The sequence below is a fragment of the Arachis duranensis genome, chromosome 4 (genome assembly GCF_000817695.3).
Source record: "Arachis duranensis cultivar V14167 chromosome 4, aradu.V14167.gnm2.J7QH, whole genome shotgun sequence".
NCBI lineage: Eukaryota > Viridiplantae > Streptophyta > Magnoliopsida > Fabales > Fabaceae > Arachis > Arachis duranensis.
In genome coordinates, this window is record NC_029775.3 from 22,605,294 (window position 1) to 22,622,470 (window position 17,177).

Below are 17,177 nucleotides of genomic sequence, written 5' to 3' on the forward strand. Positions count from 1 at the left end.
AACGTGGTTGCTAGTATGGTGGAACCCACACTAGCAGATGGATTCCAATTCCATGGTGGTTATCTTTTGCCATAAAAATAGAAAAAACGAAACTGAAAGTAAAGTTTAGTTTGAATGGCAGGATTCCTCCTATGAAGTTGTCAATCTGCACAGAAACAAAGACGTCGAACAACACCAATACTCTAATATTAAAGTGTCTAATTAAGTAGCCGGAAATAATGTGTAGATGTAAATCGTTGAGAAAACGTACCCAAAATGTGAACAGTAGTTAAATTCTTGAAGGAGCTGAGGTATAGAGCAGGTGGACTCTTCAAAGCTGAAGAGGGAGAGGAAGAATAAGCGAAGAAGAAGAAGGAGAAGGAAAAAGTAGTTGGATTCTTTACTTGTGCAGCCGCGGGTTTGAGTTGAGAATGGAATAATAACTCACCACAATCTAAATAAATAAATAATGATCGTTGCGTTTAGGGGTGCTCAAAATTAATCCAATTCGAATAAAACTAACTAATCGAACCAAAAAAGTTGATAACCGAATAAATAGAAAATTGAAAAAACCAAAAAAATGATATTTTGTAATTATTTTTGCAGTTCAATTTGGTTTTTATTTTAATAAAAAAAATTTAATCAAATCGAACCGATTTTTTTTAAAAACCCTAAATTAAACCAATCCCATAACCTTAACTCCCCTAGTCCTTTTGTTATGATGAGCTATGTGCTCATATTTTTTTATTTGTGCTATATTATTATTATTATGTTTTTGCTTTTTAATTTTAGGTTAGTTTATTTAAAGATGTTTAGTTGTTTTGCTGTAGAGAATACTAAAATGTAGTTGTTTTTTACTGAAAATTTATTTTTATTTTTTTTTGTTGTATTAACTAATTGAATTTTTAATGATTTTAATTATTATTGTAATTTTTTTGGTGTTGAATCTCATTATGTCAAGATTTTTATTAATTATTAATTTATTGTGTTAGTATGATTTAATGCTATAATTTTATGAAATAATATAGTAGATTTTTGTTTGAATTAATTAAAAAAATCGAACAAACCCAATAAAATCGAATAAATTGAGTCAAATCAAACCAATTTTAATTAGTTTGATTTAGTTCAAATAATCTTAATAAAAAAATTAAACGAAACCAAACCGTAATTTTAATAAACGATTCGAATCGAATGATTTTTTTTTAAATAACGAATTAAACCGTACTACTGCAAACCCCTAGCTGCTCTATACTAAGCTAACATATACAAGAGTCGTCCACCAAGTGAATTGATAATAAATCCGACAGCGTGAAGATACATTATTGTTGTTATTAGTCGTCAACTCAAATTATTATAGAGTCAACCACTAAGTTCCTCGCTCTCCTACCACTTATAAGTACTAACTTTAGTTAAAAGATTCTTATCAACATGAGAATTAGTCTTTCTTCTTTAACTATAGAAATGATGGAGATACTTTAGTTCTTATAGTCGACACGGATCTCATGATATTTAAATAATATGAATACTAAAATATTTAAAAGGTATTTTATATATACCCTTCTTTTTAATATTTTTGAAGAAGAAAAACACGTTTAAAAACGTAGGATAAATTTATATTTAGTTAGATAACATGAATTAACCTCTTACATACTTTTGGATTTTTAAATAGTACAGTTTTAGCATTTCTTCTATTGTTAGGTTTTAGCCAGGGGTAGTCCTCGAGACTGTTGCTTAAGATGTCGGCCAATGAGATATGAGATTATGGTGGTGGTAGTGATGAACAGAAAATTAGAAGTAGTGTTGAAAAAAGAGTAAATTATTAAAATAGTGTCTAAAAATTTATGTTCTTAATAAAATAATTTCAAAAAATATGAACAGTAACTAAAAAATTTTCTAAGAAGCATTTAAAATCTTTAAAAGTGAAATTAGGATAAGAATTTTAAAAACTTTGTAAAGATAAAATTAAGTTTAAAGAACTTTTTCGTTATTCTATCAAATAATTGTTAAAAAGTCTAGTGTAACAAATGTCAGTCCATTTTATTATTTCGTTGATAATTTTGTGACGAAATCGAAATTATATTAAAGACTAATATGAATCATGAATATTAAATTATATTATGAACTAATATGAATCATAAATATCAAATTAAGCCATGAATATAACTACAAACCAATCTGAGTATTTTACTCATTGTTGATTAATTTTGTATGTGTCCTTGGATATTTATCTGCTGTATTTGTTGTGGTTTGTTGTTTTATTTTTAACTCTGAGGACAATTTTGGTCTTGCTGATTGTGTTGTTTTGATATTGTATGGTGGTGTGATACTCACCTCCTCTTTGTAATTTTGTGAGGCTTTAAGTNNNNAGTTACGGCCATACTTCAAAAACATGGAAAGGTTTTGTTCTAACCAAAGTCTAATTATTTGTATAACTTGTGCTGATTGGCAGGCTAACCACAAAAGACAGGGTATGTACTATTTAGAATGAATTAAGTTGGAATAGTTTAATGGTTAGCTCACTAATCCGTTTATGTAAGTGTAGAGATTTAAAATTTGTCTTGTGCATGCAATAATTCATTGGCTAATAGCAAATCCTTAAATGAAGTTCTAATTTGCGAAAAATTAGTATTTAGCAAATCGAATTGGAAAATATTGTAGAAAACAAAAAAATATCCTATGTAGAATAAATATTTTATGGGTTCAAAAAAAGAGAGTATAAGGTGGTGTAAGTGAAAATAACCACTCTATTATATTTTACTCAAATTAAAAATGGGATAAAGTATATTTTTTGTCTCTAAAGTTTGGCACAAATTTTAAAAATACTTTTAAGTTTTATTCTGTTTCAATTTTGTTCCCAAAGCTTTCGATTTGCATCAATTATATATATTTTCGACGGCTAAGTTTTTAAAAATTTAAGACCAAAATCTAACAATAATGTATGAAAATTATACTTGATTTGCTTGTATTGAAAGTTGTTTTTATGAAATTGTTGTTAAATTGATCTTAAATTTTTTAAAAAATTAGCCGTCAGAAATATATTTAATACAAATCGAAAATTTTTAAGACAGAATTAAAACAAAATAAAACTTAAGAATATTTTTAAAATTTTTTTATCAAATTTTAAAAACAAAAAATATAATTTATCCTTAAAAATAAAAAATATGAGACAGATTCATTCATAAAGTTGATCCCACAAAGTCGGTACACACAATGACACAATGGCCCTTTGTAAATAATTTAATTTCTTGACAAATCTAATTATGGATTCTCAGTTCCATAGACCGTGCAAAAGAAGCTGTCTTTAACTCTTCTCTTTTCTGGAAAGCAGAAAAAAGCTCTCTTATGATATAGAATAAACACTACTTACGACTTTAGTCCATGTTTAGTTTATACTAAAAATCACTATAAATAGACTTTTAATAATTGTAAATTTGTAATTGAGCAAGAGTGAACAGTGAAATGTCAATTAAATTTTTTAATTGGAAATTTCACCTTGTATCGCTCTTTCCTATAACAGTTAATTTTCCAATTTTGTCTTTCTCTATTAGTTATAAACTTTATTCTTTATTTGTGATTGAAGTTAATCAATCACAACAACATTCTTCTCTGTTTGATTGAAAAGAGAGAATATAAATCACTTATTAGTTGCCCAATAATTATTGGTATGTGTAATTGCCGGCATGATGATGTGGTGTGGTTCAGCTATAATAAGCTATTAGATCCAGAACTTCATGCTTCTTTGTAGGCTATAAGATTAACCTATTTTCTTAAGAATAAAAGTTCCGAAGTTAATGATTTAGGTCCGGCTGAAAAAATATTTTGGTGAAGTGTTTGAATTTTTGAAAGAAAAATTCAATATTTTTATTTTCTGTTTGGTAAATAAACTTAAATAAAATTGGGTGATTTGAAGAGGTTAGGGTTTGGGATCGAATGGGAAGATTGGGTTTTTCATAGATCAGTTGAGTTTTTGTTTTTTCTTTTTCTAAGTTATTATACGATGGAATATAATAAAAGATTTCCCTCTAAAATTTTCAAATTCTGAATAATCTTAGACAAATTTTTTTATAAATATTCTTTGTTAAATTTTTTAAGCAATTCTTATAAATAATGTTGTAGTTTCAATATAAAAAGAAGTCTGAATTGTTTGATAAGGCAATACTTTATAAAGATACTCTTGAAGATTAAAAACAACCATTTTCAAAAGTTATAAAAATATCATTGTCTTTGTGGAATTCAAACATAACCCACTAAAAAATGTTAAAAATGTTGTATTTTCCTATTTTAGGTAATATTTTTTAAATATTGTCTCGAATAAGAGTTGTCGTAGACTAAAATTATTATAATATAGTAATTAATTTTAGTGTATATTTAATATAATTAAATAATATTATTATTATAAGTTTGTATTTGTGTTTTTTAGAAGTTAAGGGTGTTTGTTTCTAAATATCCAAAAACATATTTTTAAATTTATTAAAATTAAAATATTTAATGTAATTTTATATATTAAAATTATTTTAACTTTTGAAACTAATTTTATCCATTAAACTGTTATAATTAAAGTTATTTACACACATAAGTATTCTATTAATTCAATTAAAAGTAATACTTCAAATCAGTTTTAAGAAATTTTTTTGTTGAATATTTTAATTTCCAATCAATTTAATTATATACAAGATTAGTTCTGATATTTTAATTTATTTTATTAGACAAATTAATCCTTACATTAAATTATTTGTTTATTATTAGAAAGACTAATTTGATGATAATGTTACTAATTTTTAAAGACACTGATGTCTTTAGCAAATAATGATGATAATTAATTTGTTAACTAAATAAAAGATAGTAGTTGATTTAATAATTAAATTTGTTAGAGTTAAAGTGTCTAACTAAAAGTATTTTAGAGATGGATTTACGTATTATTCTTAAATTAACGAAGAAATGAACAATTTTATGGTGAAAATCCAAATGTCCAACTTTATTCGAATATTTTAGGGTGTATTTGGTTTGTGTTTTTATTTTTATTTTATTTTTAATATTTTTTATTTTTTAAATTTTATAAAAAAAATGAAAACAGTGAAAATAATAAAATTCTATTTTTTGTTTTTATCTCTTTTTTATATTCTTTTCACAAAATTTAAAAAATAGAAAACACTGAAAATAAAAACACACTTCTAATTTTGAACATATATATTTTTTATTGTTTGAAATATAATTATTCATACTTATTATTCTGTTTAAAATTTTTTAGAATAAGTGATTTTATAGCATCATAACTTTTATGACAAAAAAAAAATCTAGATCGATTTTTATATGCTCTCAAAAAAAATTAATATATGACAAGTTAAAAAGGAAAAAAAAAGAATACCTATATAAAATTTATACAAACCTAAAAAAATAATTTTATATAAGATAGGATACTAAAAATATAACTGTAGATGTATTATTTATATAATTTTATTAAGCTTTTAAGATAAAATAATTTATAATAACTATACATCTAAAATTTTAAAAAAGTATTGTTATTAAAATATATCTTTTAAAAAAAAACTAAATAAAAAAATATATTTAATAATATATAATATACAAACAAGACAAATATAATTTCTCAACCTGATATTTAACGTTGACAAATCATCCATCAGTCACAGTCACTCCGTTTTGCGTGGTGTCCGTTTGTTACATCAAGGAGTAAAATTATTTTGATTTCTTGATAGATATATATTTTAAAACTATATTATTATTTATATAGCATATCCGTGTTATTGTCTTATAAAAATATATATATTTTATAATTAAAATTAATAATTAAAAATAATTGAAAGATTAATATATCAGTATACTTAAACATTTTTCTAAATTATTACGAGTTCGTTCAAGTTAATAACTAATAAGCATGCATGTAAACAGTAGTAAACAAACTTTGATGGATGGAATGATCACATCACATATATAAACAGTCAACTGTATTGAATACTTTTCCAAATGGGGGAAGTTTCTCGGAATTGAACCATGATGAAATCAAGAAATTAAAGTGATATATATTTGGGATTGAAATTATTATTGGAATGCATTATCTTCTATATGGTATTGATGTGTGGTGCTTTGCTCTAACGTATTAATCATCATGAATAGAACAACAATTGCATACTTTATATTTGATCTTCTACAAATATTTTCTTCAAGAGACTTGCCGAGAAATTGCCCTTGGAAGGCCCCAGTTGCGTAGGCAATAAGCAGTGGCGACTTACGCGGACCGTTGGGTCAATTTTTTAGTCCTCTCTCTTTCCTTACTTTTTCAATAATAATTAAATTATAAAATCACATTTTTTTTAAATGGCAAAGATTTAACACTTTTTTATTTAGAAGTTAAAAAGATAATTAGATAAATAATCAACTTAAAAATTTGGGTTTAATCAATTTGTGTTTTAAAGATCCAATCCAAATTATTATCTGAAATTGAAATAGTTTTGGACTTAAATCTAAGATTTAAGTAAGTATCTTTTAAGTTGTACTTTTGATTTGTTCGCGAGAATGAAAGAGAATTCTTATGTCTACATTCACTTAAAAAGTGGTGAGAATACCTGTAAAAGACTCTAATATTTAAATTAGTAAGAATTTTAACGTATTTACATGAAATCGGATTGAAAAAAAATACCGGTATGATGTAGTATTTATAAAATATAATCATATAATACAATTTAGTCGTTTTTTAAAGATAACTTTTAAAGATCATAAGTGATTATTTTTTTATAGAGTAAAAAATTATCCCTTATGTTTAATAAAGAGAAGGCAGCGTCAGGTTAGTTACGGGTTTTAAGAACTTGTATCCGATTTCGAATGTAGTTTGTAGAAAAGTATTGGTTCATATTTTGTAGTCCCAAATTTAAACAAGACTTATATTAAAATTATAAGTTGAAAAAAAGATTAATTGAGAATACACAAAATTTAAATTTTTAATATATTTATTAAATAAAAAAATTTAATAACTTTTAGTAATAGTAATCTTATTATGTATTTATAAAGCACATATTAGCTAAATTTTATAAATTTAATTATTTTTCAAAGAATAGTGTCTAGTAATGCAGATTAGTATGTTGTTCGATAAAAATCACTTTGCAATGACATTTAATTGAGTATATTAGTGAAAGTGGAATCTAAATGAGTGACTTTAATTAAATTACGTACTCATAAACCCCTCAAAATTGAATTAATTAGTTATAAATATTCTAAAAATATATTTTAAAAGAGAAACTAGTTAGATACCATTGAGGCTTGAGAAACCGTTAGAAGACTTAGACTCTTAGGTGTAAATGTGTAATGCATAATTTGTAGACAGGAAGGAGACTTTTGACAGAATATATTTGGAAGAATCTTAACCGTCACAGAGTTATATACATATATAAGAACAATGTATATACTAAACATAGCGATTAACGGATTAAAAAAAATGTGAAATTAATTTTAAAATTCAAAATTTTAATTAATTAAATATTATCATATTTTAAAATTTAAAAATTTAGGATTAACACTCCTAAATATATTGATATTGCGTACGGTTCTTACCATTCTATCGTAACAGTATTTTCGATCTTTACCACATAGCTTCTACAGTGTTCTGTCAGTCCACATTCACATTTCGTCATTGCTGTCAGAGGCAGCTATGACACGAGGTGCTTGTCCGTCTGAGAGTGTCGTTGTTCTGTGATACCCGTGCAACCGTAGTCATTGCTGTTTCACGATCCCATGCCCCCGCTTACGCTGCTGTTCACTGTAACACCCTAACCTTTAGCACGTCATGATCGTACCAAAAGTAAGGAGTTACTAACCTGTTCTCCTTTTTTACTATTTAATATTGAGCCTTTAGGTCGATATCGCGTTTCAGTTTATAAGAAAATACCAGAAAATTATTTGTAGTAATTAAAATCACACAATTATTAATAATAATAAATGCTATACAAATGAATTCAATATAAAACTCAAATACAATACCTATCCCTCTGGATAAAATAAAACTTAAAGCAACAAGGGCGAGGGAACTCTATAAAAATAACAGGAATCACAAGTAAATCTACTAGTCGTCTGCATCTTCTAACTGAATCTTCGAACCTGTGTCACTGAAAGGGTGGAAGATTTGGGGTGAGAACAAACCACGCGTTCTCAGTAGGGAATGGAAACGCCGTAAAAGTAATAAAATAAAGTGCAAATAGTTAACTTTACTCAATAAAACTTTATTTTTATTGAACCCTTCGAAAATACTCTTGTTCTACTTTAGCTAACAAATTACCTCTTTTTAAAATCTCTAAAATTAAAAATGCATGTCTATCCCTAACGCAGGCCATGAGCTCATGTGTCGGTTGCCTACCTGCTCCCGACATTACCCAGGCACAAGTCCCAGATATGGCTTTCCAGATGCATCAGTGTGCTTATAAGTCGTACGGCTAGGCCGCATCAGTGTGACTTTCCAAATCAATAAGCGTACATCTGGAAAACAGTTCTCAGTGTGTGGGCGTCCCCACTTTACATTTGGCACTAAGGCCCAAACAATCTCACATCTACTCTTCTCTGGCAGACGCTTCATTAATTAATATATTCCTTTAGTCTTTGTTCTCTACTTTCCTGTGGCAGAGATTCCTTTTCTTAAAAAATCAAGCTCAAAATAACACTTAGAATAAAATCTCTCCTTACAAAATTAGATTTAAAACATTATGTTTTTCTTAATAAATCTAGTTTAAAAAATATAATACACCTTTTCTCAACTAAATAAATCTCAAATAATTTAATTTTCCGAAACCAAATCTTTTAAAATAACTTTTCAAATAAAACCTCAGATTTTTATAAAATTTCGGCAGCACTTCCCCTAAAATTCGGGGTTAGCCACCCTTTTTCGGGTCCCAACTGAATCATTTTCAACCTCTTTTCAATCGAGAAATCAAATACATATTCATCAAATTCAGTCACAAACACAACTCAAACTCATCATTCAGTCATTTCAAACAATCATAAATTATTTACAAATACCCACTAGATTTCCATGGCATTCATAGTTTAAAAAACTTTTAATTTCGAAACAAAATCCCCTACCTCCGTATAAAATCAAAATCAACGAAAGTTCCGAAAAATTTTCTGATCGAGCTGCTGAAGAGAAAAGCGTCAGAAATTATCTGTGCCTCCTAGAACTCCAGTTGACCGAACTCAAGGGGCAGGAGAGCTACGTCACCGTTGACTTTCACCGATCAAAAATAACGCCAATATGTAGAAGAGGAGAATACGAACACTTTTATCGGATTAGATTTTTTATTAGAGTTACGAAATCACAAAAATTCAAGGCCGAAAGATCAAAGGAGCTTCGGTTCTCTTTCTTTCTCTCTCGGTCAATTTTCTTTCTCTTATTCCCTCATATTGATTCGGTGATACAACGAAGCAAATGAAGTAAAGATGATTAATGAATACAATGATATGAATATGTGTCATGATTATATATATATATATATATATACACAGATATGTATGTATACTCGCTATAGATACATATATTGCATGTGCACTGCATATATACTGATGTTAATTAGCATAGAGAAGTGTCATGCATATGAATCAACTTAGTGCATGAATTGTATGTTTTGTAAGTGAAATATGTTGTAGCAATATATAATTCCTAATTCAATTCAGATGTACAAATAATACTAATAGCAATTAATGAAGTATAGTATAAGTTATATGTTTAAATTCAATAATAAATTATGACTAACTAATTATTTAATTTTTCAAAAATTCGGGGTGTTATATTCACAACCCCAGGGCCGCCACCGCCTCCACAATGCTCCGTCGGTCTGCATCCACAGTTTGCCGTCGCTGTCGATGAGAGCTTTCACGCAAGGTGCTTGTCCGTCCGAGAGTGCCGTCGTCCCACGATACCTGTGCCTCACTGGTGTTTCGCGATCACATGCTCCCGCCGCCGCTGTTATTCACGACTCTTACCAACTAAGTAAGATGTTCATTGTACTATGTATGTGGATGACTCTTTTCATTCTAAAGTGGATGTTTATTTTTATATACCATTGGTATTTTACTTGATTTGCTTGGTTCTGCATACACATGCTCCGCATGATGTTCATTTTACTATGTATGCGAATGGTTCTTTCAATTCTAAAGTGGATGTTTTTTTTAGGTATACGAATGGTATTTTACTTGATTTGCTTGATTCTGCATGTACATGCTCCGCAAAATATTCATTTTACTATATATGTAGATGGTTCTTTTTACTAAAAAGTGGATATTTATTTGGGTCATACATTTGTGTGAACGGAGCAAAAAAGCACGCGATGAAAGTGGCGAAGATACGCACATCGGCATGGAAGCAAGGGCAGAGGTGCAGCGCTGGATTACTGGCAGAACAAGGCCTCTGTCTCGGCAACGGTGCGACGTCACAGAGGGGAGAAGAAGGCACGCAGCGACAGCGTCGCTTGGAGGGAGTACAAGGACGGCGCGACGCATGGGAAAAGTAGGTTCTTATTTGAACTTTTGTTGAGTTTTTCCAACACTATTATGATACCCTCGTTGCTTTGAGAAATTCTGGATCAACCTTGAAATATGTTTATAACCATGGATAAACTAATAGTCGCTATCAATTTCGTACTATACATCTAGTTCTTGAAAAAATCTATATATTTGCGGAAAATAAAATTTAAAAACATGAAATGTAATATGAAATTGCATGGAAAATTTCTCAGTATTTTGAATGCCTCTGTATTCTCACCTCTCACAATAGGTTCTTTGATCCATCTCTGCAGTTGTTGCCTCAATTAATGCATGCATGCCCGGCGATTCTTCTTCTTCACTACGGTTTCCTCTCCCTTCACTACGGTTTCCTCTCTCTTCTTCCTTAGTCCAGAACAACCACCATGTCTTCATCGCGTCAATCACTAGAATCTCAATGTCTTCAGAACAACCACCAATGTCATAGCGGATCTGTAGAGGGGTTCGGCAAGCTCAAAATGTGTTGTTTATTGCCTCGTTTCGGTAAAGAAATTGATAAAGTGAAAATCATCAGTTTCTTTTTTTTTAACCAAATATAGGAGACTTGAATCCGCAACCTCTTAAATGAGTATGGAGAGACTATGCCATTTGAACTATAACTCGTTGGTAAAATCACACAAATTATACTAATTATAGTAATGAGAATCGGACGGTCATTAAACTGTTCTAAGCACTGGTTCACGGTTTTACTGGTTTGACCGGTCTAATCGTGGTTCGACCGAAAAAATCGTTTTAAAATAAAATAATAAATAAATTATAAATAAATATCCTAAATATAATTATTAGTCTAGTATAAATCTTTAAATATCTTTCAAATTTAAAACACTACATGAAATGTCATCAACTAAAACCATATGATCTTTATCAAAATACAAACTCAAAAGTTAAATGATAAAAAAATATCTAAATATTAAAATTGAACATTATGCTTCTAATCCTAAATTGTTTTACCCATTTATATAATAATTTAATCCTAATATTGAAGCATTTGAGAACAAAACCGACATTTGAGATCTGAAGGAAGGCCAATCATACTTGACATGCCACCTGAGAGAACAAAACCAGCATTTGAGAATGACAAGAAAAGTTGTTCATAAAACCAAAAGGTAACAAAAAAAAAAAAGATTGAACATATTTGATCTATCCGAAAAATTGAGCACACAATCAAATCAATCATAGATGTTCATGTCATGTATAGCTTGTTGCAAAAAACATGATGCCAGAGAAATTAAAATTTTTTTCTAACATTAAGATCCGTTGACAGGCACAAATCATCAAAATAAGCTAGTTATTGAATCTTGAAGGCATGTTATGCCTTCAACTCCTTCGTTTTTATTAAACAAAGAATTGAGTCAGAGAACAATCTTCTAACTTAGTTATGAGCTTACCTGAATTTGCCTAAGGCTTCTCCAAACGAATCTTATAATATGCATTGTCAAAAGAAGTCGTTGGACTTCCAAAACCTTTACTTCCAAGAGTGTGGGTTCCAGACAAAGCTACAAGTTCTTGTATTCTGTTGAAGAGAATCCCAAAAGGATAACAAGTTAACAACACATAAGTAAAATGAGTTCTAGTTAAAAGAACAAATAATATGCAGAGAATTTTAGCCAATAATGAATAGATTTTGTCTAAGCAAACAATCAAATATCTTTTAGGTTAGGTAATTACGACATTTTGTTATCTTGCCTAAATACATTTTGAAAACAGCCACAACACAATGAGAAATCAAAAAATCATCAACAAAATAGTCAAACACTAAAACAGACTAACAGAACCATCACTATCCAGCGCAATTACAAAATAGTAAAACATTAAAACAGACTAATAGAGCCATTGAGCCATCAGTAAATTCGAAAAAAAATTTATAGCCATCACCAACTAGCAAATACAAGACAGATCCACCAGCAACAGGCAATTACAAAACATTACAAGAAAAATGGAACAAAAATTGAACAACAATTTCAGAACTTCAGACGAAGAAGAAGACCGAACATTCAAAAATTAAAAGGAAGAAGCGGAAGCGAAGAATTGAAAGCAGGGCCACTAACCTTCGACGGAGACACGGATGGCAAACGGCGAGACGAGGCGATAGGCGAGACGACGACAAGCGGCGACCCGACAATGAGATGCTCCAAGCCACGAACAGAGAAGCCAGCGATGATGAACACGACGTGCCGAGCTACCTGGGCTCCAGACATGGGGAAGAGGAAGAAGCGGCAGCGTTGAGGACTTGGGAATGGCGGCGGCGCTGAGGACCTTGGGACGGTGGCGACAATGAAGGGCTAAGGTTTGCTTTACTTCAGAGGTCTCCAAGGAGCGCATGAATGAAGGGGAGTTGGTTCACGAAGGGTTCTGGGCTTCTGGCTTTTTTTTTTAACAAATAAACAAAACGGCGTCGCTTTATTCGAACCGGCCGGTTACTGGTCTGGTCTAACCGACCGATTTTCGGCCGGTTTGACGATTTTCAAACGATTTTTTCTTCAACGGTTATAGGTAGCGGATTAGACCATTTTTATTATCAGTTTTCGATGAATCGGTTCGACCGGCTGGTCCGTTTCGATTTGCAGAACCATGTAATGTTGCAGAATTAATATTTGTTCGTTAGTCAATTTTTTTAAAAATGATTTTATTTATTTTAAATTTTAAACACTAAATCATAATTCATTAACCATAAATTTAAATAGTTATAAATTTAAACTCTCAAATTTTCTAATATTGATTAGTTAAAAAAATAATTTCATCATATATTTTCTCTTTTATTATTTTATCCTTTCCTTCTATTTAAACATGTAATTTGTTGGTAAATTATTGGTTGATAACTTTTTTAATTCTGAATTTTGGACTTTTAATTTTTAGTAATTTAAATGAGTAATGTTAAATAATCAATTTTTTTAGCCAACATTAGTTAATGTTTTTAATTATTTTATTTATCTTAAATTTTAAATCATAAATAATAAAGTTTTAATTCAAAATTATAAATATAAATTCTAAAATTGACTAATACCTAGTTCTTTATACTTTTATTTTATATATAGAATGTTTAAATTTTTTAAGAATACATTTGTTGTATGTGAAAAAATGTTAATTCTCTAATCTATCAAATAATATATTCATTTATAGAATACTATTCACAATTACTCTAACTTTTAAATTTTTGCTAACTTGATGACTTAAAAAAAAATAGAATACAACAAATTTAACTAAATATAATACAGTTCAATGTTTACATCCCTAACTTTTTAATACATAAAGCATTTTTTTGTCCGGCTTAAAAATATTCTTACAGTAAAAAGTTGAATACATTATCTCAAACCATAATTTAAACTGCAAAATTATGAAAAGAAGTATTGGTAGACACACAAACACAGAAATAAAACTAGGAACCCAATTTGAGTCATAATAATAAGTAATGAAGAAGGCACTTGCAACTGCTACCATCATGCTTGTTATTGAGAAGAACAACGCTACCAATCCAAATATGAGTTTCAAGGGCAATGACTTATAGAAATCAGACTCAGCATAACGCGAAACAAGAATGGACAAGAATATTAATATTGCAGCTGCTGATGAGATAAATGCAGCTGCATCTGAGATTGCAAACACCAAAAAAGATGGCTTTTTCAAGTAGTTTGGTTTCCCTTTTGCATCGTCAACACCACCTGGTATGCTTATTGCAGCAGCAAACACCCCCGTTGCAATGACGGTTGCAATCAGCATACAATTCTCAGCTGTGCTTTTCATCCAAGACTCTGCATCTTTTCGCAACTGTGTGTGCTCCCTTGCGAATAATTCTCCAGCAGTTAAGCCTTCTGAATTTGTGGATTTTATATGCGTTGGTGGCATTATCTTCTTCACTTCCTGTATGATGCATGAAATTTTAATTTTTTAAGTATACTAATATAATTTTTGTTGGATTAATAGTGAAATTAATTTTTGAAAGATAAGACATTCTTTAAATTCATCCTTAAAATATTTTTTTCAATCAAATTGATATTTTAAAGATTGCGAATTAATTATATTTGTCCTCGAGTCCCTCCATTAACAATTTTCTTCAAAGATTGGTGTTGTAAAACGTTAATTGATAACATATATAATATTTGATATGTCTAAGTGGATATTGATCAAATATGTTTATGAAAATTTATTAATTTAGTCATTTTTTCTAACTACAAAAATCATATTCCTAATATAACCTAGTGACTAAATTGATAGATTTTTGTAAACATATTTAGTCAACCTCTAATTAAACATGTTATGTGTCATGTATGCTATCGGTTAACATTTCACATAATCAATTATTGATGAAAATTGTGAGCGGAATAACTGAAGGACAGATATGATTAATTAGTAAGTTTTGAAGGATCAATTTAATTGAAAAAATCTTTCAAAAATAAATTTAAAAATTGTCTTATCTTTTAGAGACTAATTTAACTATTAATCCAATATTTGCTTAACAAAGTCTTAAAATATAAACAATAGTTAATGACTTGTTCAAATTACATGTAGAATAAGAAATCATATATTTTTCTTATATATTAGTTATAGAATTATACGGGAGGTACAGGTAGATAGTCCAATCTTGTATCAACAGATAGGGTTTTAACTCATACCTTGAACCATACCAACTCAAGGCACATTTGAAAAGCTGCTCCAGAAACCAGTTCAAGTCTGCTTGGTGGTGCTATTTGTGCAGCCAAATGCAAGAGAGTATTACCACCGGTGTCTACCATAGTCACTATAATATCCTTTTGAGAACCAATCTCATGTATCACATTGTAGATGCTTGCCTGGCGATACTTGACAGCTTTGTGAATTATAGTTTGTTGTTCTTGCTCATCCCTTGCCCATATCAAGCTTGGATAGCCACTAATAAGCTCTGACAAGAACCCAAAATTACCAACTTCTGCAGCAGCAAATATTGGTTGAGATGGCTTGCTTATGATATCAATTATCCCATCCATAGTGAAATTGTTACAAATTGTGCTCCAAAGGCTTTTGACCAACTGATAAACTACTTGCTGCTTCATGCCTGTAATAATATAATTAAAATTATTACTTGAAATCAAAGAAACTTGCTAAACAAAAGAATTGGTAGTGTGGCATAGAAACTTATACAACGAAATATATTCAGTCAACTTTGATGTTCACATCATCAATTGTGGATCCCAAATCTTAAATTTTGTTTTTCTCTTTTTCTTTTCATTCTGTTATGTATGGTAAATTGTGAATTTCACTCCTTGATGAATGTAGCTTCATTGTCTTAATGAATTGTGAATATGTATGTAATGATTTACCAGGGTTGATCATGATCGTGTGGTTTTGATGGTGTGGACTTTGACAACAAGAATCCAAATGGCTTTTAGCCAAGAGATGCAAAGCTGTCTCATTGTTTTCATCCCTTGCATAAGCTAGCTCTGAGTTTTCTTGCGCCATTTTTAAGGCTAAGCCTGCAAAATATATTATATACAAATTAAATATTGAAATTCACAAATATCTAATCAAGTTAGATTAAATAAAGTTATTTGCACATCATTGCTGAAGAAATGCAAAATGAATTTAAGCGATGTTAGATATTTAAATCAACTTGCACTAAGCACCGCCATTGGAATTATCATGAATTAGCTAGAATTGCATGGATATGAGAATCAAGAAACAACTAGATACAAGAGTCCAAATATATATGCTGAAAAGTTTGAAAAGTCAAAAGATTAGAGTTTAAATTGAAGAAGGTAACATGCAACTAGTATTTCCACAAGCTTCCTGCCGCCAAGACTCAAGGATAGTTTATTATGTTAGAAAGTGTTTTTGTATTATTAAACCACCGCCTATAGACATCTATAAATAGGTGGGATTGGTATTATAGTTGATATATATGTTCCTTGAAATAAAATTATGGTTATGAGAAGTGTTTTGTTCCATGAGTATCATGAGTGTTAGTGAATCTAAGAAATTGAAAACATGATAGCGTCATTTATATGAGTGAGTGATCCTAGGGCCAATTGGAGAGTGGGTATAGTACTTACATTTGGTATCAGAGCTGGTTAATCCAGCGCCTGGTGTCTGAGAGTTTGTGAGGTGTGGGAGAGTTCTCACATAGTTGTTGATTCATAGAGTCGGCATGGCAAACACTTTCAATATTGTGTGGTCCGGTCCCAAATTAGATGGGAAACTCGATTATAGTTATTGGGAGACTTTGATGTCTACCCATTTGAAGGCCCAGAACCTGTGGAATTTCATTGAACCGGGTTTGCAAGAAGGAGCAGATGCTGCCCAACAGAGGAGAGATCAATTGGCGCTATCTCAAATTCATCAAGGAGTAGATTATACGGTATTTGGCAAAATAGCAAATGCCAAAAGTGCAAAGGAAGCATGGAACACGTTGAAGCTGTCATACAAAGGCGTAGATAAAGCTCAAAAAGCAAAGCTACAATCTTTGAGAAGAGAATATGAAAGGTACGAGATGTCGAGCTCAGAAACTGTTGAGCAATATTTTACTCGTATTACAGATCTTGTCAATAAGATGAGAGTCTATGGAGAAGATATGCCCGATAGCAAAGTAGTGGAGAAAATTCTTCGCACCATGCCGATGAAGTATGACCATGTGGTGACTACGATACTAGAGTCACACGATATGGACACCATGACGATTGCAGAGTTGCAAG

The 17,177-nt window shown here is 30.0% G+C and overlaps 2 protein-coding genes across 7 annotated transcripts in view; both read right to left on the reverse strand.

The window, feature by feature from the left end:
* The window catches only part of LOC107484016 (uncharacterized), a gene marked incomplete in the record, with an annotated part of 33,186 nt that overhangs the window by 7,683 nt on the left and 8,326 nt on the right, over positions 1–17,177 (reverse strand). Inside the window, 1 exon segment of the mRNA XM_052260384.1 lies at positions 15,811–15,962. Coding sequence (XP_052116344.1) covers positions 15,811–15,962 — 152 coding nt within the window.
* On the reverse strand, positions 10,544–12,861 carry LOC127746578 (uncharacterized). Of its 6 annotated transcripts, none has more exons than XR_008008324.1 (3): positions 12,564–12,861; positions 11,904–12,020; positions 10,544–10,947 (listed from the first exon to the last, which is right to left on the reverse strand). XR_008008324.1 is itself a non-coding variant. In XM_052260389.1 (3 exons), the coding sequence occupies exons 1-3, from the start codon at positions 12,835–12,837 to the stop codon at positions 10,937–10,939; spliced, it is 327 nt and encodes a 108-aa protein (XP_052116349.1). In that variant the 5' UTR covers positions 12,838–12,861; the 3' UTR covers positions 10,544–10,936. The 6 variants fall into 6 exon arrangements, 4 of the variants coding, with proteins under 4 accessions (XP_052116349.1, XP_052116346.1, XP_052116348.1 ...); XM_052260389.1 differs by lacking the exon at positions 11,904–12,020 and adding an exon at positions 11,521–11,562; XR_008008323.1 differs by lacking the exon at positions 10,544–10,947 and adding an exon at positions 10,966–11,562.

Bases quoted from the DNA above. Each gene is read 5' to 3' on its own strand.
- LOC127746578 (XM_052260385.1), bottom strand. From the start codon at position 12,837: ATGCGCTCCTTGGAGACCTCTGAAGTAAAGCAAACCTTAGCCCTTCAT. The intron at 12,021-12,563 runs GTTAGTGGCCCT...ACAGAATACAAG, and splicing joins CATCCGTGTCTCCGTCGAAG to AACTTGTAGCTTTGTCTGGA.